This window comes from Oncorhynchus kisutch, linkage group LG8 (genome assembly GCF_002021735.2).
Source record: "Oncorhynchus kisutch isolate 150728-3 linkage group LG8, Okis_V2, whole genome shotgun sequence".
In the NCBI taxonomy this organism is placed as follows: domain Eukaryota; kingdom Metazoa; phylum Chordata; class Actinopteri; order Salmoniformes; family Salmonidae; genus Oncorhynchus; species Oncorhynchus kisutch.
Window position 1 is genome coordinate 27,705,381 of NC_034181.2, and position 24,786 is coordinate 27,730,166.

The window sequence follows — 24,786 nt, forward strand, 5'->3', positions numbered from 1 at the left end:
GCTGAATTCACAGTGATTTATTGAGTGTGTTGTAGTTTTCGGCTGCAGAGGCAGAGGGACTCCTGTCTGCAGGAGGTCAGGGATCTGGAGGAGCTGGCTGCTCTATGTAAACACAGAACATCCTTGACAGCTCTATTACAATCTAAAAATGATTTGATTATTACAATATTTAATCCCCTATCTCCCCTCCCTTCCCTTCTCCCCCACAGTCTCAGAGAGTGACCAGTGTCAGTATGTCTGTCTCCTTTAACATTGAGAGCTGAAGAAGTTGAAGGAAGAGGTTTGCTTTAGGTAGCATAGTGGTTAGGAACACATCCAGCATGTGAGAGGCTCCGACAACTGGGTTTATTGAAAATTTGCAAAGATCCCCGTATTTCCTTTATGTTCTATCAGATTCAAACACTGATGTTTTTCTTGCTGGTGTGTGTCCAGGCTCATAGGCAAGCTGAGGAAAAGAAAACAGTTGCTTTCAGAAAACAAGCCATCTCTCACACACAGCACATTGAGTCCACACAGAGCTGCATCCAGGTCAGTATCTCAGGATGTCCTGTCCTTTAACCCAACCTCTGAAACAGAGAGTCCCGGGTCATTCTTACAGTTTCCTTTGCAGATAACGGAGGAGGGGGGAAGGAAGGAAGCTGAAGGAGAATCTTAATGAGTAGAAGGGGGTTATGGCTAGGCGAGAGAAGGAGCTGTATGCTGAGGATCAGCAGTTGGTATAGGTTTCTACTCCCTGTGTCTCCTATTCTATGTCAGATGAAATGTATTCTAAAACTTAAACAAACAGGATAACACCGTATCTGTTTCCTACCTTAGATACACAGCACCATAGAGGTAGAGAAAGAATGGGAGGTAGAGAAAGAAGAGGCTTTACAGGTGCAGCGTGGGATACTGGAGGAGCAAGCCCGGGATGCTCTGGAGAGTGAGAGAGAAGAGGAATGCCCTGGCTCTTCAAAACAAAGTGGTGGAACTACAGTAAACAGAACCAAGATCACTGGTCACCAACAAAACATCAGATTTAACTTAATCATCAACTCAATCATCAAGTTTACAGACGACTCATCAGTAGTAGGCCTGATTACCAACAATGACAAGACAGCCTATAGGGAGGAGGTGAGGGCCCTGGGTGAGTGGTGCCAGGAAAATAACCTCTCACTCAACGTCAACAAAACAAAAGAGCTGATTGTGGACTTCAGAAAACAGCAGAGGGAGCACAGCCCTCTCCACATTGATGGGATCGCAGTGGAGCAGGTGGAAAGCTTCAAGTTCCTCTACGTACACATCACTGACGATCTGAAATGGTCCACCCACACTGACAGTGTGATGAAAATCCTCAGAAGGCTGAAGAAATTTGGCTTGGCACCTAAAACCCTCACAAACCTTTACAGATGCACAATTGAGAGCATCCTGCCTGGTATGGCAACTGCACTGCAACTTCGGGGCTCTCCAGAGGATGGTACGGTCTGCCCAACGCATCACCGGGGGCAAACTACCTGCCCTCCAGGACACCTACAGCACCCGATGTCACAGGAAGGCCAAAAAGATTGTCAAGAATATTAACCACCCAAGCCACGGCCTGATCACCCTGCTATCATGCAGAAGGCGAGGTCAGTACAGTTGCATCAAAGCTGGGGCCGAGAGACTTCTATCTCAAGGCCAAGGGGGAGCACAGCCACAAGCAGGCCACATCCACAAGCAGGCCACAGCCAAGCTAGAGCAGCAGAACGACACTGGGCCCAGGAGCTGGGGGTAGTGTCAGGATCTGCAGCACCTGCTGGAACACTGCTCCCTTCAGCTCCCACACAGGTACTCTTTCACACATACACATTCTCATATTCATATAGAAGCACACTATTCTTGATCAGCATATGAATTTGTATATAGTACTGTGTATTCAAATATTTTGTTGTTGTGCTCTATATTGGTGCTGTGCTGCAGTCCTACGGTGGCCCACGCATTCCAAACCCTGCAGGCCCTCAAAGAGCAGTTTCTGCAGACAATCATTCGACCACAGCAGGAGCTGGACTCACAGAGACGCAGCACTCAGCAGCTGAGCCGGGACAAGGTGTGTTCAGGAAGACACACTCACTTAAATACACACAAAAACACACCGATATACAGCCCATAGAAACATGCTTACATTCTTGTTGCGTTACACACACTGTTAAGAATCAGATTTGTGTGCTTTAGGAGCGGAAGTTACGTATTTAGAGAGAACCAATGGGGATAAAGAAAGAGCAGGCCTTGGACTCACTGAAGGAGAGACTCATTCAGGTATAGAGCTGACTATCTTTGTGACAGACACACACACACACAAACACACGTCCACGTCATATGTCCACAAACTGTCCACGTCATATGTTGATGCTACAGGAGCAAATTGAGGAGCTGAGTATTCTGCAGCGGGCCCAGGTGCGGGAGGGTGGAGACGAGGCAGGTGGTGTGGCTGCTTCCCTGCGCAGGCAGCTGCAAGCCAAAGACCAGGAACTGTGCCTGGTGCAGAGGAGCATGGGACAGTAGAAAGAACAGACCACGGCTTGCTTGGCATGCAAGTTTGAGGAGGAGCTGACAGCCAAACTGGAGAGGTTTGTACCATCAAATCCCACATTATGTACACAGAGGGGACTTTTAAAGGACTATTGAAGTAGTCACTTTACTTTTGGCCCATGTTTCTGACGAAGGTGTGGAGGCTTTGGTTATATCATTAACAGACTTTGGGAAGTGTTCTGTTGTGTTCAGCCTTTTCACTTTTTCCACTCCGCAGGTGCAAAGCAAAGTTGTTAAAGGGGTGGTAAGGGACTCTCATTAACTCGTGTGGTGGAAATTCTACCTTTAACTAATAATGAGGAGAGGCAAAATCAATAATCAATCAAGGTATTACTTTTATTGAAAACATATTACCATAATGAGGCTGGTTGCCCCACCCCCACAGGTGAGATGGAGTGAGAGCCTCCCTGTACACAGAGCACAGGATCATTTATATAGTCAAGCTACCCCATGCAAGCATCTCTAAAACACGTGACCCTATGTATGTGTGTGTGGGGGAGACAACTGGGTGAAAAGGTTGCCTCAGTCTGTCGCAACTGAGTGAGGACAATAAGCGCCAGAATGACAGGAAGTCACTCCAGACATACTTTCTCTAACAGTAGCTCAACAGTTCAAGTTGGGCAAGTGCTTTTGACTGTCGGCCCAGATTATATATGGCCGTACAGGTCACCCACAAAACATGTATCTTTGGCCCAGAAACAGGCTCCAAACAGAACAATAGCTCTGTTACTGGTGTGCAGCATATAACCTTTACTCTGTCTCCAGTTAACTTAAGAAGTACCTGTCAGTTTCTGTCATATTCTTGGCTGAGTGCCCAGACGAAATGGGGTCATTCTACACACACAAACAGTTAGAACAGGCCTCTTGTTAATGTGCACACACTTTTCTATCTTTATATGAGTTTGTTAAAGAAACTATCTCAAGCCCAATCCCTAGACCTAAAGAATTATATTTTAGTACACAAGCATTAGTAAGGTTTAACAGAAATTGCCCTCACACTAGTCATCCCATTCTCCTTAGAAAACATCTCAACTCACTGTAGAGCAGCTCTGTTCAGTAGTTTCTACAATGTTATCATACCATTCTGTATATCTCTGGCCCTTCTTTGGACACTGTTAACTAACCTCCAGATGATCAATGCCATACAACTCTCCTTCCGTGGCCTCCAACTGCTCTTAAATGCAAGTAAAACTAAATGTGCACCTGCCTGCCCATCCAGCATCACTACTCTGGACGGTTCTGACTTAGAATATGTGGACAACTACAAATACCTAGGTGTCTGGTTAGACTGTAAACTCTACTTCCAGACTCATATTAAACATCTCCAATCCAAAATTAAATCTAGAATCGGCTTCCTATTTCGCAACAAAGCATCCTTCACTCATGCTGCCAAACATACCCTTGTAAAACTGACCATCCTACCGATCCTCGACTTCGGAGATGTCATTTATAAAATAGCCTCCAACACTCTACTCAACAAATTGGATGCAGTCTATCACAGTGCCATCCGTTTTGTCACCAAAGCCCCATATACTACCCACCACTGCGACCTGTACGCTCTCGTTGGCTGGCCCTCGCTTCATACTCGTTGCCAAACCCACTGGCTCCATGTCATCTATAAGTCTTTGCTAGGTAAAGCCTTGCCTTATCTCAGCTCACTGGTCACATAGCAGCACCCACCTGTAGCGCACGCTCCAGCAGGTATATCTCTCTGGTCACCCCCAAAGCCAATTCTTCCTTTGGCTGTCTCTCCTTCCAGTTCTCTGCTGCCAATGACTGGAACAAACTGCAAAAATCACTAAAGCTGGAGACTCTTACTTTCCTCACTAGCTTTAAGCACCAGCTGTCAGAGCAGCTCACAGCACCTGTACATAGTTCATCTGTAAACTAGCCAATCCAATCTACCTCATCCCCATACTGTATTTATTTATTTATCTTGCTCCTTTGCACCCCAGTATCTCTACTTGCACATTCATCTTCTGCACATTCTACCATTCCAGTGTTTAATTGCTATATTGTAATTACTTCGCCACCATGGCCTATTTATTGCCTTACTTCTCTTATCCTACCTCATTTGCACTTGCTGTATATAGATTTTTCTACTGTATTATTGATTGTATGTTTGTTTTTTCCATGTGTAACTCTGTGTTGTTTGTGTCGAACTGCTTTGCTTTATCTTGGCCAGGTCGCTGTTGCAAATGAGAACTTGTTCTCAAATAGCCTACCTGGTTAAATAAAGGTAAAATAAAAAGTTATATACTTTAGCCATCAAAATTGCACATTAGTTATGCTGTGTCAGGAGAAGATATTTCTTACAGACAATCTATTACATCTAGTTATGTTTGTGGTGCAGAAAGGCACCTAAGGCACAAGAGTAGAAGCAGAGGAAGCTGAAGTTGGAAGGGGAGATGAGATGCATTACTGGGGTTAACATCACCATATAGGACCTGGGGGAGCCTTAACACGAAGCTATAAAGGAGCTTTTTTAGTGCTGAAGTAGTTCACTGGTTAGGATTAACAGGATGCGCCCTTAAAGGTAGGGTAAGGGTTAGGATTAACAGGATGTGCCCTTAAAGGTAGGGTAAGGGTTAGGGTTAGGATTAACAGGATGTGCCCTTAAAGGGTTAGCACAATCCGGTAATTTTTTTTAATTTGGATTATTTTGTGGTGGGTAAACCGATTTAAATAATTTGATTTGAATGGAATTGTAATTGTTTTGTTGGGTAAATGCATTTCATTGAGTTGGATTGAAATGTATTATTTTTGGATGGAAGTATAATTTTTAAATTGGGTAAATGTATTATTTTAAGTTGGATTACAATTATATATATATTTTTTTAAACTCAAAATAATAACTTTACCCAAATTAATCAATAACCCTAACCCTAGAAATAGCCCTAAACCTAAACTTAATCCTCTCTTCATGTCCACACCCCTCCAAAAATAGACGGCTTGGAACGCAATCAATATCAATGTCAATTCTCATCAAATGATTGAGAAGTCTGAAATACGGGACAGATGTAAGTACTGCCCTGGGTAGAATTGTGACATCTGGTCACCATAGAGTCTAGGGCAACCATACTGAACAACAATATAAATGCAACATGTAAAGTGTTGGTCCTGTTTCATGAGCTGAAATAAAAGATGCCAGAAATTTTCCATACGCACAAAAAGCTTATTTCTCTCAAATGTTGTGCACAAATTTGTTTACATCCCTGTTTGTGAACATTTATCCTTTGCCAAGATATTCCATCCACCTGATAGGTGTGGCATATCAAGAAGCTGATTAAACAGCATGATCATTACACAGGTGCACCTTGTTCTGGGGACAATAAATGGCCACTCTAAAATGTCCCCAGTCCACCTGACCGTGCTGCTGCTCCAGTTTCAACTGTTATTCAACTGCCTTATTATTATTCGACCATGCTGGTCATTTATGAACATTTGAACATCTTGGCCATGTTCTGTTATAATCTCCACCCGGCACAGCCAGAAGAGGACTGGCCATCCCACATAGCCTGGTTCCTCTCTAGGTTTCTTCCTAGGGAGTTTTTCCTAGACACCGTGCTTCTACACCTGCATTGCTTGCTGTTTGGGGTTTTAGGCTGGGTTTCTGTACAGCACTTTGAGATATCAGCTGATGTACGAAGGGCTATATAAATAAATTTGATTTTGCTGTTTTGTCACACAATACAATGCCACAAATGTCTAAAGTTTTGAGGGAGAGTGTAATTGACATGCTGACTGCAGGAATGTCCAGCAGAGCTGTTGCCAGAGAATTGATTCATTTCTCTACCATAAGCCGCCTCCAACATCATTTTAGCAGCACGTCCAACCAGCCTCACAACCGCAGACCACGTGTAACCACGCTCATAAAATGGATGACATCCTAAATGATGGGGTAAATGGCCTAAAGGTCACAATAACAAAATGGGTTGTTAAGTTCACGTTCCTCTGGCTTTAAAGCAGTTAAGTTTAACTGCTCGTCTAAAGGCTGGGGAGTGAGTGAATGTTTGATCGACTGACATGTCTGCATATTCAGGAGATGTCTCTATAGGAGATAGGATCACGTGACCAGGCTGCAATCAGAAGGATCCTTTGAAGCTACAAGTCATCTTGTAACAGTTGATTGCTATGTTGCAAGAGAGCTATTGTAATCATCATGCCCAATTAGACATTGGCTAATGTCTAAAGTGCATATTAAGGATACAATCAAAATGTACAATGACGGTGAATTGCATTATTTTTCACATTATTGTAGGTAGAGCATCATAGCCATCTTCCCTCCAAAGCAAACTGGTATATTGTAGCTTACAACACATTACAACAGTTTCAAGACAGCTGACATGCTTCCAGAAAACTTTTTCTTGAATGCCAAAAAAAGGACCAAACCAGCTTTGAAAAGTAACTGTTCTTAAAAACATAACCCCGAGCTAAACACTGAGTATAAAACGTTCATAGTGACAATCTGAGCTCAATGTCTCTACTTCCCTTTGAATGTCTTACACCCTTGTCCTCTGTAAAACAAAGCATTTGCTGAGCACAGGTCATATTTGCTTGCATTTAATGTAACTACAACAAAACAGAGACTTCTCCAAGTTGGCTAAGCAGACCACTTAGCCAAGTTGTTACATTAGGATTACAACAGAGTGTGCTGGCACTGGTCTTAAAGTTTCAACTGAGACATTCCATTAAAGGTACACTATGCAGAAATCCCTCCACCATTTCCTGGTTGCGAAAATTCTATTAGTTCGCCTAATTTCAGTTTATGTGACAAAACAAGCAAGTATAGAATCATTGTACCATCTAAACCGCTGTTAAATATATTTTCCATAACCAAAAATATTGTATTTTCAACTGTGTGCAAAACCGAAAGTAAAAGACACAAAAACGAATCTCAAGAACGGGAAGCATAGAAATAGTGCACATAGAACAGATCTAACACTTCTTAAGGCATCAGCATGCTTCAGTTCAGCTGGTGCCTAGCCAAACCCGGCTAGGCCAGCTGAACAAGTGTGCTCGGATACTCCCTTAAGACCTTTGCTTGAAAAACAGGTAAAAAACGGCAATAGTACCATTTGTCTATTTTGAGACACCGTAGCCTGTATACACTTCCTCAAAGTAGTCAGAATTAATCTAAGATAACTCAAGAAATCTGTCATTAAATTGACGTTTTTCCCAAGGAGATCTTAGTTGCGCAATTCTACATCTAACTAAGATATTTGGTGCAAAACAAGTCGTCTCTTGTTGAATCACAACAAAAACTATTAAAGAATCCTTACGGTTGACCAACCACTGACGAAGGGGCGTAGACTTTGGCTACAGACTTCGGCTTGCCTCAAGAAAAAAACGTTTGCCCGAAACAACCGTTACCGAAGTCCAAAACAAACAAAAACATTTCAAAATGTCATAATATATGCACAAACTGTTCCTAACTGTTTTGGCTGGGAAGCATAAGGACACCTTTAGACTTGCTTTCAATGAGGATGGCAGATCTATAACACACATTTCTATGTGAATTTTGGCAGGTCGCCCAAAAGGTTACATATTATAGCTTTAAAAGGTGTCTTTTGTAAATGACTGTGGCTTTGTGGTACTTGTTACAATTTATCCCATTGCATATTTTCCTGGATCATAGTAAAGACTAAAATCCAGCATTATCTGATTGTAACGCAAAGAAAGGGGTTGCTTGCCCTCTTTTGGCCAAGTGGCATACACATGCCATGCTGCCCAACAGTCTGGTCTTGAACCAAAGTGGACGTTGAATATGGTGGCTTCACACGCTCGTGAGAAATGGGAAACTGGGAAGTCCGACATGATTGTGTTCAAATGCTTTTGAAGTCTTAACAATTCTTCAACCACTAAGATTTTAGCTAGCAAGTTTGCTTAACATTGACAATAGGGTCAAACTAGCTAGATTATCAATATTGATATGGTTGTATTTGTCAAATTGATTGTTTGAAAAGGTGAACGGTCAGTTTTGAAACATCACATCTCGAGTAACAACATTTTCTCAGTTTCCCACTTGTAATTCCAACATGGAGAGTCGTTCAAGTAAAATTTCCACTGGGAACTAGGAGCTTCTGATAACCTTGATAGCATGTGAACGCATATCACTATGAAGCTTTTGGATCTGTCTATGCTGTCTTCTCTGCCTCTCCATGGCTTCTCGAAGGTCAACAAAGTGAACCAAGGCTGAGAGCTGTAGCTGTTCTCGGCACAACTGATGCTGGTTCTCCCAGGCCCTACAGCTCCATGTCCTCCTCTCCAGCGCTGTGGGCACCTGCCCCTGGGCTGCAATACATAGGGGAGTATGTCTCCCCTGGGGTGTTTGTGGGGGTGAGGGAACTCAGAGAGGCACTAGGGCTCGGGGGTTGCCTGCTGGTAATCTGCTGCTTCCTCTGCCTCTGTAGGGAGTCCTTCAGCCGCCGGGCCAGCGCAACCTCTGGGGGACGCCATACTACCAGCTCCATACAGGAGTGGCTCCTACAGTAACAGATGAGGAACAGGTGAGTCGACGAGACTGACAGAGAGAAATAAATAGTGGACAAATCCCAAAGTTATAACGATTATTCACTACTGGCTACAATGACAGATGGGTAGGTACTTCAATTAAAGGTTCCTCTAAGGTGGAGTATAAGAAGGAAAAGGTACGTACACAGACTGGGCCACAGTGTGGGGGAGGATGTCACTGATGCCACGCTGAAGCCCCTCCCTCAGACTGTCAGACATCACCAGCATGGGCCTCCTGGGTGCTGGCTCCACATCCAGGTCCTCATCGTCGTCATCATCCTCCAGGGTGATCCTGACAGAAACAGACTAACTTCACTGTGTGACAGTGTTTATACAGAGTGTGTAATGCACTGTGCAGACAAAATAAATGGTGGTAAAGCTGATACAAATCATATACAGTAATAAAGCACATTATAATTATGATGAGTTATGGCCAGTAGTCTGGACTCTCACATTGCCCCAATATGGTTGCCCCCATATGGTCTCATGACTCACCTCTCCTCAATCTCCTGCAGTCTCCTCTGTGCTGCCTCCACCTCCATGCAGGAGCCTTCTGCTTCTGGGCAGGCCAGAGTGGAAGAAGACCCGGATAAGGGCAGCCCCAGGTCCTGAGTCCCCAGACAGGGCTGGGGGAGTGCTTGGCTAGATGATTCAGGTAGAGGGGGGCTGCTGTTGCCTGGTGGCCAGTTATGAAACACTTTGGGGCTGAGGTAATCCAAAGGATCGCATCCTGCCTCTTCCATCAGCCTCCTCTTTTTGGCACTGCATCCTCTGGAGAACAAACATTGTTTTGAAGCAAATCATTTAACATTTGAAACTAAAATGCGATTCAGAATAAACACTAAATGTTAATATTATTGATTTTTTTTCCATTCTTAACTTACTCGTCATCTGCTCTCCTCCTGTGCTTCCTCATGCATCGTCTCTCCCAACTCCTGAAGGAATAGCAATAAGAGATAAAGAAATGGAAGTGAAATGTAATGTGTTAGAAAGTCTGGTTGTGGCAAATCTCCTGCAAAGCACATGCTTACATATGTGTGTGTAGTGCAGTGCTCTCATCACTAGACTCCTCTACTCACGTGTTTGGGGGCAACACTCCCGGCAGGTGTTGACAGGTATTTGCAGGGCCAATATTGATCCCGATTTCAGTGACGTTGATAAGGCCAGGGAATGAGTACATGGCAGGCAACAAGCCCAGCTCACTGCTCATGGGGCTAGGATGATGCATGATGCCTCAGGTTTAGGTGAGGTGGAAGGTTTGAACAGAACTCTGGATGGTAGATGTGCAAATGGAAAACACAGGGAGGAGGATAAATTGAGTTTTCGAAGACTAATCTAAAATACAAAGATATTATTTAAAAAATGAGCCATTTCACGGGTGGAATTTTTGGTACAGCAGGCATAACTGTTTTGGTCACCAATCCATCATAACAAATACTAACTCACTAGGGTATTGTGGCTAATGTTAGGTGCTAACGCAGAATCATGTAAATTGTTGTCACTCTTGGCTAGGCTAGCTGCCTTTTTTTATATAAAGTTAGGAGGCCCTGAAACTGTAGCTAGCTGGCAAGCTTGCTAACACTAGCTAGCTACTTAAGTCAGCTGGCTAGCTAACTAGTAGCTATCTAGCAAACTTTATTTGGCAGGAAGAAACGCACAGTCTAAAGGGGGTTCACAACAACAGGCAGGTCATGTTGGACCTTGCTAGCTCAGTTAGCTAGCTTGCTAGCCATAGATAGCCGAGACGAATCTATTGCAGAAGAGGAAGGCAAACAAATGAATATTTTGCTGAATATAAAGGGCTACCTTTATTTAACTTGAATCTGTTGCAGTTGGAACTTTTGAACGTATCTAGCTAGCAAACATACCTGTATCACTTTCACTGTGTTTATATAACGTTACCTCCTTATTTTCTCTGTCACGTGTCCCGCTTTTCTGAGAATCAATTCTGGGTTGAATGAATGCAGTTAGGCGCTAACAACAGTGAGCCAAGCACGATTCGCAAATGTTCATGAAGAATCGAGGCACGCAAAAAAAAACACTCGTGACGTTCTAGAAAATAAGTGAGCACTCGCTTCTGGGACTTGTAGTTGTAAAGGGAAAATATATTGTAGTTTATCAAATCACAGGTCATGTGACTCGACCATAAGAGCGATGTCAACATAAAATCAGTTTGTACCGAAATCTGTACCCAAACGCTTTCATAACGACAAGTTCGCTCTACAGGTAAGTGACGTATATCTTGACCATTACAAGAAGATTAGTAATGTTTGAAATGTAATGTTTGGGATAGATCATCTGTGCCAACAAACAATAAGGTATGGATGGACACTGCATGTTATTTTCACTTCAGAGTTGGCTACTGAACTTAAATCTATTGAGACCAGCTGTTTTTTTCCTCTATAGGTTGGTCAGAATGTATACCCTATACATTCTTAGTGGACTGCTGGCACTGGTTACAAGCAAACCCTGTGGTAACTATAATTTATCCCTGAAACACAATAACACCTGATTGGTAAACATGTGCATGCCTCTGTCTAGGCCTGAGTTTCCTCACAAATGTATTTACTCAAAACAAGTTATTCGAAGAGCCAGTTGGAAAGTATAGAGGTGGAGGTATAGAGGTGGACCAGGTACCAATTCATCCACTGGCAGTGGATCCACAACCCCTCTTGTTGAACAAATCTTCTGTGATGCAAATAATCTCACATGTGTCCTGTCACCTCTGCTCTGTTGATGTTCTGTCATTTGATGCACAGAATGTATTTCATGTCGCTAAGGTGTTCTTATCAGTACATATGTCTATGTCAGGGCCTGAAAAACCCCACTGGCACTGGGCAGAATCTCAATTGCATACTCCTTGTGTCCTCTAGCCTCCTTCTCAAAACCCATTGGAGGAGATCAGAGAAGAGGGACAGTGGGTTTTGAGAAGTGTGCAATTGAGATTCTCTCTGAGCCGGTTGTACTTGTCATGTGTCAATTACATCAAGGTGACCGTTGGAGAAGGCATTCTTAGGACACTGGCTGCCTTGTGGAAATTCCTTTTGGTTATTAAGTTGCTAAGGTCTTTGCTTCTCCATTGTGTGTGCATGATTGCTGATACAGCACAGGAAACACACTGGTTGTGCAATGCTTTGACCTCGATGACACTTTATATGATCTCAGTGAGCACACAACAGGTCTTTTGTCGTCTTACTGTGGGTTTATTAGTCATATCTCATATCTCTTGGTAACATTGGAAGTTATCCTTAGGCAAGTTATTTAACTTGTGGTTATGCTAAACGTGAAGTGATTTTACTTCCATACGGCATCATTTTCTTGTTTCTTCAGTTTTCAATCTGTATTGTGTGTCCAGATCCTGTAGGATCAGAGCCTGGTGAGCTGCTCCTCTCACTCAATAAGAATCTGCTGCGTTCTCTGGAGGATGAAGGAACGTCCCCCAATCCCAGTGTGCACCTGGCCCTGCGCCTGTCCACTCACCACAACCTTGGCATGGAGAGTGATCACCTGAATGCACTTAAAACAGGTTTACACACTGACATTGAGAGGTAAAATAGCATGTTTATAAAGCCCTTCTTAATAAGTGCAAACATCATTTTATGTATTCCATGTCTTAAAAATGACCTGCAGTGTGGTTGTATTCAATTTCTTGTTTTCAGTTACAATTGATACTTTCAAATGGCCACTGGACTATTTACATTGACACTGCTGCTACTCGCTGTTTATTATCTATGCATAGTCACTTCACCCCTACCTACATGTACAAATGACCTCGACTAATCTGTATCCCTGCACACTGACTCGGTATCAGTACCCCCTGTATATAGCCTCCACATTGACTCGGTATCAGTACCCCCTGTATAAAGCCTCCACACTGACTCGGTATCAGTACCCCCTGTATATAGCCTCCACACTGACTCGGTATCAGTACCCCCTGTATATAGCCTCCACACTGACTCGGTATCAGTACCCCCTGTATATAGCCTCCACACTGACTCGGTATCAGTACCCCATGTATATAGCCTCCACACTGACTCGGTATCGATTTATCCGGAGGCTGCATTCATTGTAGCTGGGGATTTTAACAAGGCTAATCTGAAAACAAGACTCCCTCAATTTTATCAGCATATCGATTGCGCAACCAGGGGTGGAAAGACCTTGGATCATTGTTACTCTAACTTCCGCGACGCATATAAGGCCCTGCCCCGCCCCCCTTTCGGAAAAGCTGACCACGACTCCATTTTGTTGATCCCTGCCTACAGACAGAAACTAAAACAAGAGGCTCCCACGCTGAGGTCTGTCCAACGCTGGTCCGACCAAGCTGACTCCACACTCCAAGACTGCTTCCATCACGTGGACTGGGAGATGTTTCGCATTGCGCCAGATAACAACATTGACGAATACGCTGATTCGGTGTGCGAGTTCATTAGAACGTGCGTTGAAGATGTCGTTCCCATAGCAAAGATTAAAACATTCCCTAACCAGAAACCGTGGATTGATGGCAGCATTCGTGTGAAACTGAAAGCGCGAACCACTGCTTTTAATCAGGGCAAGGTGTCTGGTAACATGACCGAATACAAACAGTGCAGCTATTCCCTCCGCAAGGCTATCAAACAAGCTAAGCGCCAGTACAGAGACAAAGTAGAATCTCAATTCAACGGCTCAGACACAAGAGGTATGTGGCAGGGTCTACAGTCAATCACGGACTACAGGAAGAAATCCAGCCCAGTCACGGACCAGGATGTCTTGCTCCCAGGCAGACTAAATAACTTTTTTGCCCGCTTTGAGGACAATACAGTGCCACTGACACGGCCTGCAACGAAAACATGCGGTCTCTCCTTCACTGCAGCCGAGGTGAGTAAAACATTTAAACGTGTTAACCCTCGCAAGGCTGCAGGCCCAGACGGCATCCCCAGCCGCGCCCTCAGAGCATGCGCAGACCAGCTGGCCGGTGTGTTTACGGACATATTCAATCAATCCCTATACCAGTCTGCTGTTCCCACATGCTTCAAGAGGGCCACCATTGTTCCTGTTCCCAAGAAAGCTAAGGTAACTGAGCTAAACGACTACCGCCCCGTAGCACTCACATCCGTCATCATGAAGTGCTTTGAGAGACTAGTCAAGGACCATATCACCTCCACCCTACCTGACACCCTAGACCCACTCCAATTTGCTTACCGCCCAAATAGGTCCACAGACGATGCAATCTCAACCACACTGCACACTGCCCTAACCCATCTGGACAAGAGGAATACCTATGTGAGAATGCTGTTCATCGACTACAGCTCGGCATTCAACACCATAGTACCCTCCAAGCTCGTCATCAAGCTCGAGACCCTGGGTCTCGACCCCGCCCTGTGCAACTGGGTACTGGACTTCCTGACGGGCCGCCCCCAGGTGGTGAGGGTAGGCAACAACATCTCCTCCCCGCTGATCCTCAACACTGGGGCCCCACAAGGGTGCGTTCTGAGCCCTCTCCTGTACTCCCTGTTCACCCACGACTGCGTGGCCACGCACGCCTCCAACTCAATCATCAAGTTTGCAGACGACACAACAGTGGTAGGCTTGATTACCAACAACGACGAGACGGCCTACAGGGAGGAGGTGAGGGCCCTCGGAGTGTGGTGTCAGGAAAATAACCTCACACTCAACGTCAACAAAACTAAGGAGATGATTGTGGACTTCAGGAAACAGCAGAGGGAACACCCCCCTATCCACATCGATGGAACAGTAGTGGAGAGGGTAGCAAGTTTTAAGTTCCTCGGCATACACATCACAGACAAACTGAATTGGTCCACTCACACAGACAGCATCGTGAAGAAGGCGCAGCAGCGCCTCTTCAACCTCAGGAGGCTGAAGAAATTCGGCTTGTCACCAAAAGCACTCACAAACTTCTACAGATGCACAATCGAGAGCATCCTGGCGGGCTGTATCACCGCCTGGTATGGCAACTGCACCGCCCTCAACCGTAAGGCTCTCCAGAGGGTAGTGAGGTCTGCACAACGCATCACCGGGGGCAAACTACCTGCCCTCCAGGACACCTACACCACCCGATGCTACAGGAAGGCCATAAAGATCATCAAGGACATCAACCACCCGAGCCACTGCCTGTTCACCCCGCTGTCATCCAGAAGGCGAGGTCAGTACAGGTGCATCAAAGCTGGGACCGAGAGACTGAAAAACAGCTTCTATCTCAAGGCCATCAGACTGTTAAACAGCCACCACTAACATTGAGTGGCTGCTGCCAACACACTGTCAATGACACTGACTCAACTCCAGCCACTTTAATAATGGGAATTAAATATATCACTAGCCACTTTAAACAATGCTACCTTATATAATGTTACTTACCCTACATTATTCATCTCATATGCATACGTATATACTGTACTCTATATCATCGACTGCATCCTTATGTAATACATGTATCACTAGCCACTTTAACTATGCCACTTTGTTTACATACTCATCTCATATGTTATACTGTACTCGATATCATCTACTGTATCTTGCCTATGCTGCTCTGTACCATCACTCATTCATATATCCTGATGTACATATTCTTTATCCCCTTACACTGTGTATAAGACAGTAGTTTTTTGGAATTGTTAGTTAGATTACTTGTTCGTTATTACTGCATTGTCGGAACTAGAAGCACAAGCATTTCGCTACACTCGCATTAACATCTGCTAACCATGTGTATGTGACAAATAAAATTTGATTTGTATCAGTACCCCTGTATATAGCCTCCACACTGACTCGGTATCAGTACCCCTGTATATAGCCTCCACACTGACTTGGTATCAGTACCCCCTGTATATAGCCTCCACATTGACTCGGTATCAGTACCCCCTGTATATAGCCTCCACACTGACTCGGTATCAGTACCCCCTGTATATAGCCTCCACACTGACTCGGTATCAGTACCCCCTGTATATAGCCTCGTTATTTTATTGTTTTACATTGTATTATTTTGTACTTTAGTTTATTTTTATGTTTTTTTTTTACTCTTCTTGAACTGCACTGTTGGTTAAGGGCTTGTAAGTGAGCATTTCACAGTAAGGTCTACACTTGTATTCGGAGCATGTGACAAATAGTTTGATTTAAGATTATATTGAATAATCTTTACCTTCAAAAACCTTCCGTCTCTCTGCCTTACCCTGTATCCTCTCCTTTCAGCTCTCTGGCCAACAGCCAGCCAGTGGTGGGTCTCCTGGCCCTGTACACTCTGGCCCTGAAGGCCTCCTGCTACGACCTCAACACCCTGACCTTCACTGTCAATCAGAGGAGCGAGACCCTGCTGACTCATCTCAAGAGACAGATGGAACTGGAGAAAGACCACATCGCCTGTAAGCCTCTTCATTCCTCCATCTATCTCTACCATCTTTGTTAATGCTCTATAAAATGTCTGCCATTCTTTGTTTGTTCTCAGTTGCTGTTAATTATTTTGTCTGCTATGTCTGTCTTTCTCTGCTGCAGTCAGCCAGCGTCCTCTGACTAACTACTACCAGTATTCTCTGGGCGTGCTGGCACTGTGTGTGAGTGGAGTTAGAGTCAACTCTCACGTCAGCAACAAGCTCATCAGGGCTGTAGGGCATGGACATATCAAACATGAAGCCTCCGATAGCATTGGTAAGTCTGACCTAGGAAATTCAGTAGCCTCTCTCTACTCTGAATCTGTTTTTCTATAGTTAAGCTGTTTAAAAATGTATTCACTCACACTGGCTCCCTCTCAATTTGATTCTATATAGGTGATTTCATGGAGATGACTCTATAGCCTTGCTTAATCCCCTCTGTCCTTTTTTAGACACGTTTGCCATGGCTGGGATGGCCCTGCAGTGCCTGAAGGAGTCTGACACCCAGGTGCAGGATGCTGCTCTGGACAAAGCCCTGGACCTCATCAAGCTGAAGCTACTGGACTCCCAGCGGGCTGATGGTCACATGGGCAATGAGTTCAGCACAGGCCTGGCAGTGCAGGTAAGGACTGGACCACTTTCCCTCTCGAGGCCTATATTAACATGTGCAGCATTTAAGTAAATGACTGATTGGTGCAATACAAGCATTTTGCATGCCAATAACATGGTGTCCCAGGCCCTGCTGGCGATGGGCAGCCAGGTGCAGGAGTGTGCAAGCTCCATGGAGGCCATGAGGTCAGATGTGAGGAAGGGAACCTATCTCAACCCCATGGCCATGTCCCAAACTCTGCCTGCTCTCCAGCAGAAATCCTATCTGCAAGTCAAGGGCAAGGAGTGCCGCAATGAGGATGGCAAGTGCTGCATTATCACCTAACCAAATAGTGGTCAATCTGTTTTTGAGGTGTGAGCCTCCTCACTCTGCTTTTTTGTGGTTTTCCACTGCAGACAGCCTGGTCCTGGAGGCCAGGGAGCCAGTGACGGTGTTACAGAGTCATACCAACGTAGCCCTGAAGGTGGAGGTGGTCAAATCGCATGGGGCATCTGCTGTCTATTCTGTGGATGTGCCAACGGGCACCTCGTTGGTTGATGCCCTTGAACTCCTTCAAAAGACCAACATTGACTTCACGTGAGTTAATGGGGCGCTTCTGTTTTTTTGGTTGAGACATTAATCAAGTTCCAAATGTATACTTTTTGGTGAGCTAATTTGTCTTGTATAAAAAAAAAACTTTATAACTTCCCAGTGTTGTGAATAGCTTAAAGTGTCCTATCATAAGTAGAACATTATGAATTGTCCTCCTTGCTCCATCCTCTGCCTACACTGCAGGTTTGAGAAGGAGACCAGCCTTTGGGGACCTTTCCTGAGTGTGGTGAATGGGGAACTGGCTAGACAGACCGACCGCAGATACTGGCACCTCTCCTCAGACGGCAACACTCTCAGCCAGGGTAAGAACACAGAGGGTTATGTGGCATAGTCAACACAAACAAATGCACATGCAAAAGATAACTTTCTTATGTCGTTTACTAGTTATTACTCAACACTACAATTAACGTCTTAACTGCTTTGATCTAAACATTGATTTCCTCACTATTGTGACTAAAAATCAATGATTTGTTTCTCTATTAGGTATCAAAGATTTCAAGATTGAGACGGCTCAACAGATCACCATCAAAAACACCAGATACTGAGAATCAAAATGTGTGAAGCACAGTGATTGACAAATGTGTCATGTCAAATTATCTGATGGGAAAGCAATCCAGCTCAAAAATGTGCTTTGTACTGTATGAGATTTTAGGAGTAAAAAATCGGAGATTTTAGGATCCTTAAAGGTTTGCAACATCTTTTATGGACTTGATTCAGTCCCCTGGGGAGTGAAAATTCACTGTTAATTTTAGCAGACAATCGACTCAATAAATTTTTACTTCTACCTCTATGGATTATTTTACTACACACATTCTGTGAATTCACATTTTATAGAGAGGTATAACAAGGCAATTATACTATCTGTTAAATGTGTGGTTTGAACATTTTTGCATTTGAAGAAACAACATGATAATAAACCATTGGATACATTTGTCTGCTTTATTTTGCTAGTTGTTACAGAAATATGATAGTATTAGTAGATATTTTGTATCCAGGCATTTTAGCTCTATTGTCTTAAGGGTTGGGGTGGACAGTGTACCAAAAAAAAGTAGGCTGAGCCTATACTACTGTATTATTAAATAATTATGTGAAGGTGAGAATGAAATAAAACTCAAATCACCTCCTCACCCTTACAATTCACACCCAGAATCAACAGCAGGTGGCAGTAGCTATGCACCAGCTAAAATTATTTTTAACGCGACAACCGGAAATGCAGGGCTGCTGTCCAAAACATTCGGCTTTAGCAAGCGTGTGACAAATTGAGACGTCTGAGAAGCCTAAAATAAATAAAACGCTGCCTTTAGAAGAGCATTAATTCAACTTCTATGACGGCGCTGTAAACTATATTTTAATGTAATGATGTTCAAATCATGCCTCTTGTGTATGCTATTTAATGGCCGAACTTGGCATTGATTTATTGTGACAGCTAGCTATAACGTTACTGTAGCCCCAAACAGTTTGTTTGACCTAGCGATAGCTAGCCATCTGGTCACTGATGTCATGTACTCATTCTACCGGTTCCTGGTGTTGAATCTGATTTCCCATTGTAAAAACCTCACAGTCTCGTTGCGATATAGCGGATCGGTTAAGCGGCATGTTTTGAGAAATCGCCGAGACGAAAATCCAGTGCTTCTCTACTCAGCAATTGCGAGAAGGGCGACCAACCTCTGCCTGTTGCGCTCACCACACTGTCATTCAAGCACCGGGCCAATGGACGACATTAACCGAGTTAAGAGGGTCTCTATTGAAGGCAACATTGGTGAGAGTGAGCATGATTTTCAGGCAGTTGGAGTAAATTTGAGGTGACGAGTAGAATATTGACTTGAGGAAGTTGATCGTGGAGAAGATGGCGGAAACTGGGGTTTTGTTTGAAACTGTTTAGTGAGTCCGGTGGAGCTAATAGTACAGAAGGTGAGAATGAGTGGCGAAGAAAAGGGGAAACAAAAGAAGCAACGCTGTGGTGTAAAATAGGACACTAGACTTTTTTGCTGTCAGAGTGAGGGATTTGGATCAATGCTACTTGGGAAATCCGTTTAACGTCTCAAGGAAAATCTGTCATGTGTATTGGAAGGAAGTGTGGAGTCTGTGAGAGTGGTCGTATTTCGATTTTTTTTGTGTCTGCGGAGCAGAAGAAGCGTGCTTTAAGACTCAAAAAGATATAGGAGTGGAATATTTCCTGTATGGATTTTCGTAGCCAGGCGCATATCAAGGGAGTTATTTCTGGGGTGGCTCAGGAAAAAGGCAGAGGATATTACTGAAGACATCGATGGAGTGGTTGGTGCACGTTGACTGACCTGTATGGTGGATGGAAAAATGAATTCACTTCATCCATGCTACTGTTCTTTGATGAAGTCTCTCCCTTCTCATATAAAGTTAGGATTAATGAAATACCCTGTAAGAGCTTTTGTGCACACGCCCCTTCAGTGTCATACATGTAAAATATTTGGTCATGTGTATAGAAGGGAAGAGTATCTATGCCAGATGAAGTGAAATGTTGCAACTGTAAAGGTGATCATGCCCCTGAATTCCTGGAGTGCCCTGTTAGGGTGAAGGCGAATGAGGTGGCGAGGGTAAGGAGTGTCCAGCGTGTCTCCTATCTAGAGGCGGTGAGAAGAACAAGTGGCAGGGAAGAAACTGATAGTAGAGCCACCACAACCAGTGAAGGGTCCTCATCAACTGAGGGATTATGAAATGCTACATGTTAAAAAGGTGGACTTGGTATTATTTATTGCAATGGTCATAAACTGTACAGCATAAGCGGAGGAGAAGTCTAAGAAAATGGGAATCATTGTGAATGCCACTGAACGTTTTTGGGTCTTCGTGATCCGCAGCCGAGGCCGTGCAAGAATTCCTGTCGGTGAATGTACTGCCATCACAGGCCCCTGAGCCTGTGTAGGGATGTATTTTGGAGTGGACTGTGACTGAAGAAGTGGGATGGGTTTTCGTAGTTGATGTGTTTTATTTCGTATGATGTTGTTTTCCCCCTTTCCCGCAATGTTTTGTTGTTGTTGTCTTATTCAATATCCCGTCCAGCTGGTGGCGGTAATGCACCATTAAGGTTGGATGCCAACCGCCGTTAAACCCCATCGAAGAAGAGTATTGACTTGTCTGGGTTGGTGATGCTGTTCTTGTTCTATGCAATCTTCAGCGGTAGGAAAGTCAACATTCGCGCAACTGCTGCAGTTTGCTGGCCAAGACTGGGAAGTGGTTCCTGAGCCCGTGGGGAAGTGGCAGAGCATCGAGAGTGGGTCTTCACAAGTAAGTTAATCACCAATGTTGACAGCTTATGAATGTGGGTCTTGAATGGTCACGTATTCATATGGCATATTATTAAAGATAGTTTACATTGTCTCCTTAAATTAAATGTTGTTAGCTACACAATCAATAAGAGAGACGGGCTGGGGAAAATCCTTATTTATTGTATGTTTTATCTAATTGCTTAATCACTTTGTTCTGGCCCATCTCATCAGCAGAAGGTCAGTAACCTGTTGGATATGATGTACCAGGACCCTCAGCGCTGGTCCTACACCTTTCAGACCAACTCCTGCATGAGCCGCATGCGCACCCAGCTGCAGCCACCACCAGCACACCTGTTCAGAGCAGAGGGCGTCCCTGTGCAGGTCTTTGAGCGCTCTGTGTACAGTGATAGGTAAGAGGATGGGGAGAGGGCAATTGATGCTGCTGCTTGATAGTTTGTGCAGCTGTGCCCATGCTGCCCGTCTCCATTGCCTCCCCATACACATTTAATTTCTTCAGGTATGTATTTGCCCTGAACATGTTTGAGCTGGGCTGCATCAACTCTACTGAGTGGGCTGTCTACCAGGACTGGCATTCCTTCCTGGTGGAACAGTTTGGCCGTCAGGTGGAACTGGAGGGCATCATTTACCTCCGAGCCCCCCCACAGGTACAGCCTTACATTCACTCTAGTATAAGTTGCTTTTATCAAGGGTGACTCACAAGCCATACAACATTTCCTAAATATAATTAAATATGAGTATCTGTACACATGTGAGTACAACTCCGCCGAAGGTTTTGGGAGGTTACAGTTGATGTTTTGTAGTAGATTGTGTAAGGTTTGGATTGTGTTTGTGTTCCTGTCAGAAGTGTATGGAGCGTCTGGGACAAAGGGGGCGGGTGGAGGAGAAAGGAGTGCAGCTAGACTACCTGGAGAAACTACACACCCAGCATGAGAGGTGGCTCATAGACAAGAGCACTAAGTGAGTACGCAACATGTTTAGACAAACTAACATATCCTGTTGTTCCACTCAGTTTTTATTATGTGAGACTTTCCCTTGATTGTTATCTTATACTTATGAAGTGATGATGCTAAGATCTTTTGAGGTATTACATTTCCCGTTGTTGAATTTGCAGCAATGGTCAGTGTAATTCTGAAGGTTCTTGGGTGTTGTAATGGTCCGTGTTTCATGCAGTGACTTTCTCTCTCCTTAGGCTGCACTTTGAGCAGTTGACCCGGGTGCCTGTATTGGTGCTGGATGCCAGTCTAGAGTTTGAGGAGGACCCTAAGGTGTGGGACAAATTTATCACACAGGTATGGGACTCATATTTTTTTTCTACATTCATGCACAACTACACACACATGCAAATACCTACCTCTTGATCTGAAGGTTGTACCACAGTTTGACGGTCATATCTAGATGGGATACGGCTTTTGTCAAATTATGTATTTTTGGTGCGTTTTCGAACCCTAACCCATTTCCTCACCTTAAACCAAGTCTCCTAACCTGCTATGTTAATTCTACTTACCTGCTGTAGAAGTTCTCTTTAACCTACTACGAAAAGTAAATATTGGGCTTTCGACTCTGTCAATCACCTTATTCTTATTGGCAGACTCAATAGCCTTGATTTCTCAAATGACTGCCTTGCCTGGTTCACCAACTACTTCACAGACAGAGTTCAGTGTGTCAAATTGGAGGGCCTGTTGTCCGGACCTCTGGCAGTCTCTATGGGGGGACCCCAGGGTTCAATTCTCAGGCCGACTCTTTTCTCTGTATATATCAATGATGTCGCTCTTGCTGCGGGTGACGATGTCGTCTACAAAATAGCTTACAATACTCTACTCAGACTGCATCCAGTTTGCTATCACAGTACCATCCGTTTTGTTACCAAAGCCCCTTATACCACCCACCACTGCGACCTGTATGCTCTAGTCGGCTGGCCCTCGCTACATATTCGTCGCCAGACCCGCTGGCTCCAGGTCATCTAAGTCTTTGCTAGGTAAAGCTCCGACTTATCTCAGCTCACTGGTCACGATTACACGCACTTCAGCAGGTATATCTCACTGGTCATCCCGAAAGCCAACACCTCCTTTGGCCACCTCTCCTTCCAGTTCTCTGCTGCCAGTGACTGGAATTAATTGCAAAAATGGCTGAAGCTGGAGACTCATATTTCCCTCACTAACTTTAAAACATCAGCTATCTGAGCAGCTAACCAATCGCTGCAGCTGTACATAGTCCATCTGTGAATAGCCCACCCAATCTACCTACCTCATCCCCATATTGTTTTTATTTACTTTTCTGCTCTTTTGCACACCATTATCCCTACTTGCACATAATTTGCTCATTTATCACTTGTGTTAATCAGCTAAATTGTAATTACTTCGCAACTATGGCCTATTTATTGCCAACCTCACACCATTTGCACACACTGTATATTGACTTTTTTTTGGTGTGTTATTGACTGTACGCTTGTTTATTCCATGTGTAACTCTGTGTCCTACTGCTTTGCTTTATGTTGGCCAGGTTGCAGTTGTAAATGAGAACTTGTTCTCAACTAGCCTACCTGGTTAAATAAATAAAAATATTTATAGAAGCTGTATCCCTTCTAGACAAAACCCAGTTTGCCCACATGGGGGAACTTATGACAGTCTTGCTGTTGGAAAACATTTAACTTGGCTTCAAAGACCTGAATTTTTACCTTATTGTTTGTCTTCAATATTAGTAGTAAGGTGCTAATATGTCATTAACATTTGATGTTTTCACATTTGAATATTTCTGATGTCTTGTGTGTTTGATATTAAGTATTTATTGGAGTTGTATGAGGTTGTTTGATATATTGGGTTCTTGGTGGTCTCTTATTTCCCTCTACTTAGGTGAAGGATTTCTTCAGTGGACTATGAGGTACAGTCAGTTGTGCGGCTATGAACTCGATGGGATCAAGATATCTGCAACCATTTGGACCTCAGTCAGTTTTTGGCATTTACAAATGTAAACTTGCAACTGTTCTGTCTGATTTATCCCCCACATCCTTTCACTATATCCTCACTTATTTTGGGGTATGTCAAACTTCCAATTGTGGGGTTTCCGTTGGCTAATTACAGATTTCAGTATGCAGTTTGTGAATATAGAATCAGATCTATATTGGACCATATTCAACATAAATAAAGAAGCAGATTTTGGATTGTTATCTGGGAACTGTAAAAAAATAAATAGGCCACAATCTGATGCAAAATTGGCTGGTGTTATGGGAATTCTAACCAATCAGGAGAGACTTTCTTCATACAATCATACTTTAATATCAATGAATTATTGCAATTATGGAGCTGGTCAATGTTAAGGTCTTAGTGGGCCTAAAAATGGTTCCACCCCTCCCCAGCAGATCACCTTGTTTTCTTCTTGTGGCTATGTGTATCGGGATAGCGCACAAACAAGTAATGTTAGTTCCGTTACTCCTCTGTTCAAACCAGACTCTGTTCACCTCATATCTCCACACAGCTGTGCCCTTGAAAGATATGAGAAGAACGGGTTGGACTGAGACACTGGTCTCTCTCAGGAGGCAGAGTGGAAAAATACCTTCAAACAGACAGTGGAAATGTAAAGGTTTAAGGCTCATACAGCACATGTGCATAAAAGTTTAGCATTAAGAACTATTAAAGTAATTCTTCATCACATTGTCTCTGCTACTGTATACAAGATTAAAGCGCTTATACAGGATTTTTCCCCTTACACTGGTCAAGTAGTCTGTTACAGATGTTGTTTCTCCTCTATATTGGTTGACTTCAATGTTACTTTGGGTATTTACTTATTCCTGTATTTATGGTGTCAGCATTGCATCCTATTTGAGCTGCTTTGACATGTAATTCAGAATACCACATCAATACATATTTTGTAGCCAAATCTGATAAAAGGTTAATAAATTGAATTAAAGTTGTGG

The 24,786-nt window shown here is 43.8% G+C and overlaps 4 protein-coding genes across 11 annotated transcripts; 3 read left to right on the forward strand and 1 right to left on the reverse strand.

The window, feature by feature from the left end:
- Window positions 1-366: 366 nt before the first annotated feature.
- Window positions 367-1,580, forward strand: LOC116374744 (uncharacterized). Its single transcript, XM_031829423.1, has 3 exons — window positions 367-528; window positions 817-1,354; window positions 1,570-1,580. Exons 1-3 carry the CDS (start codon window positions 382-384, stop codon window positions 1,578-1,580), a joined length of 696 nt encoding a protein of 231 aa, XP_031685283.1. The 5' UTR covers window positions 367-381.
- A 5,363-nt stretch (window positions 1,581-6,943) lies between these two features.
- ccdc117 (coiled-coil domain containing 117) lies at window positions 6,944-11,085 on the reverse strand. Of its 3 annotated transcripts, none has more exons than XM_020490069.2 (6): window positions 10,963-11,085; window positions 10,140-10,330; window positions 9,945-9,995; window positions 9,556-9,831; window positions 9,206-9,352; window positions 6,944-9,033 (listed from the first exon to the last, which is right to left on the reverse strand). In XM_020490069.2, the coding sequence occupies exons 2-6, from the start codon at window positions 10,286-10,288 to the stop codon at window positions 8,793-8,795; spliced, it is 864 nt and encodes a 287-aa protein (XP_020345658.1). In that variant the 5' UTR covers window positions 10,289-10,330; window positions 10,963-11,085; the 3' UTR covers window positions 6,944-8,792. The 3 variants fall into 3 exon arrangements, with proteins under 3 accessions (XP_020345658.1, XP_020345657.1, XP_020345659.1); XM_020490068.2 differs by having other exon boundaries at window positions 10,929-11,057; XM_020490070.2 differs by having other exon boundaries at window positions 10,867-11,057.
- Window positions 11,086-11,151: 66 nt separating this feature from the next.
- Window positions 11,152-18,548, forward strand: LOC109895944 (transcobalamin-2-like). The gene is made up of 10 exons (XM_020490067.2): window positions 11,152-11,286; window positions 11,467-11,534; window positions 12,416-12,608; window positions 16,240-16,409; window positions 16,540-16,692; window positions 16,868-17,037; window positions 17,152-17,326; window positions 17,421-17,601; window positions 17,800-17,918; window positions 18,100-18,548. Exons 2-10 carry the CDS (start codon window positions 11,477-11,479, stop codon window positions 18,159-18,161), a joined length of 1,281 nt encoding a protein of 426 aa, XP_020345656.1. The 5' UTR covers window positions 11,152-11,286; window positions 11,467-11,476; the 3' UTR covers window positions 18,162-18,548.
- Window positions 18,549-18,822: 274 nt separating this feature from the next.
- On the forward strand, window positions 18,823-24,783 carry dguok (deoxyguanosine kinase). 6 transcript variants are annotated; one of them, XM_031830016.1, is made up of 8 exons: window positions 18,824-19,224; window positions 19,294-19,375; window positions 20,765-20,874; window positions 21,087-21,265; window positions 21,373-21,520; window positions 21,718-21,833; window positions 22,066-22,165; window positions 23,726-24,783. In XM_031830016.1, exons 1-8 carry the CDS (start codon window positions 19,117-19,119, stop codon window positions 23,750-23,752), a joined length of 870 nt encoding a protein of 289 aa, XP_031685876.1. In that variant the 5' UTR covers window positions 18,824-19,116; the 3' UTR covers window positions 23,753-24,783. The 6 variants fall into 6 exon arrangements, with proteins under 6 accessions (XP_020345654.1, XP_031685876.1, XP_020345653.1 ...); XM_020490065.2 differs by having other exon boundaries at window positions 18,823-19,375; window positions 21,090-21,265; XM_020490064.2 differs by having other exon boundaries at window positions 18,824-19,375.
- The last annotated feature ends 3 nt before the right edge of the window (window positions 24,784-24,786 follow it).

What these genes read in the sequence shown, in the direction of transcription:
- LOC116374744 (XM_031829423.1), top strand. Translation starts at nt 382, where the DNA reads ATGTTCTATCAGATTCAAACACTGATGTTTTTCTTGCTGGTGTGTGTC. An exon ending in CCACACAGAGCTGCATCCAG is followed by an intron (nt 529 to 816) that starts GTCAGTATCTCA and finishes TTCCTACCTTAG; the next exon opens with ATACACAGCACCATAGAGGT.
- ccdc117 (XM_020490069.2), bottom strand. Translation starts at nt 10,288, where the DNA reads ATGCATCATCCTAGCCCCATGAGCAGTGAGCTGGGCTTGTTGCCTGCC. An exon ending in GGAGTGTTGCCCCCAAACAC is followed by an intron (nt 9,996 to 10,139) that starts GTGAGTAGAGGA and finishes CTATTCCTTCAG; the next exon opens with GAGTTGGGAGAGACGATGCA. An exon ending in AGGAGGAGAGCAGATGACGA is followed by an intron (nt 9,832 to 9,944) that starts GTAAGTTAAGAA and finishes TTTGTTCTCCAG; the next exon opens with AGGATGCAGTGCCAAAAAGA.
- LOC109895944 (XM_020490067.2), top strand. Translation starts at nt 11,477, where the DNA reads ATGTATACCCTATACATTCTTAGTGGACTGCTGGCACTGGTTACAAGC. An exon ending in GCACAGGCCTGGCAGTGCAG is followed by an intron (nt 17,038 to 17,151) that starts GTAAGGACTGGA and finishes ATGGTGTCCCAG; the next exon opens with GCCCTGCTGGCGATGGGCAG. An exon ending in GGAGTGCCGCAATGAGGATG is followed by an intron (nt 17,327 to 17,420) that starts GCAAGTGCTGCA and finishes TTTCCACTGCAG; the next exon opens with ACAGCCTGGTCCTGGAGGCC.
- dguok (XM_020490064.2), top strand. Translation starts at nt 19,117, where the DNA reads ATGTACTCATTCTACCGGTTCCTGGTGTTGAATCTGATTTCCCATTGT. An exon ending in CTCTATTGAAGGCAACATTG is followed by an intron (nt 19,376 to 20,764) that starts GTGAGAGTGAGC and finishes TGCAATCTTCAG; the next exon opens with CGGTAGGAAAGTCAACATTC. An exon ending in ACCTCCGAGCCCCCCCACAG is followed by an intron (nt 21,521 to 21,717) that starts GTACAGCCTTAC and finishes TGTTCCTGTCAG; the next exon opens with AAGTGTATGGAGCGTCTGGG.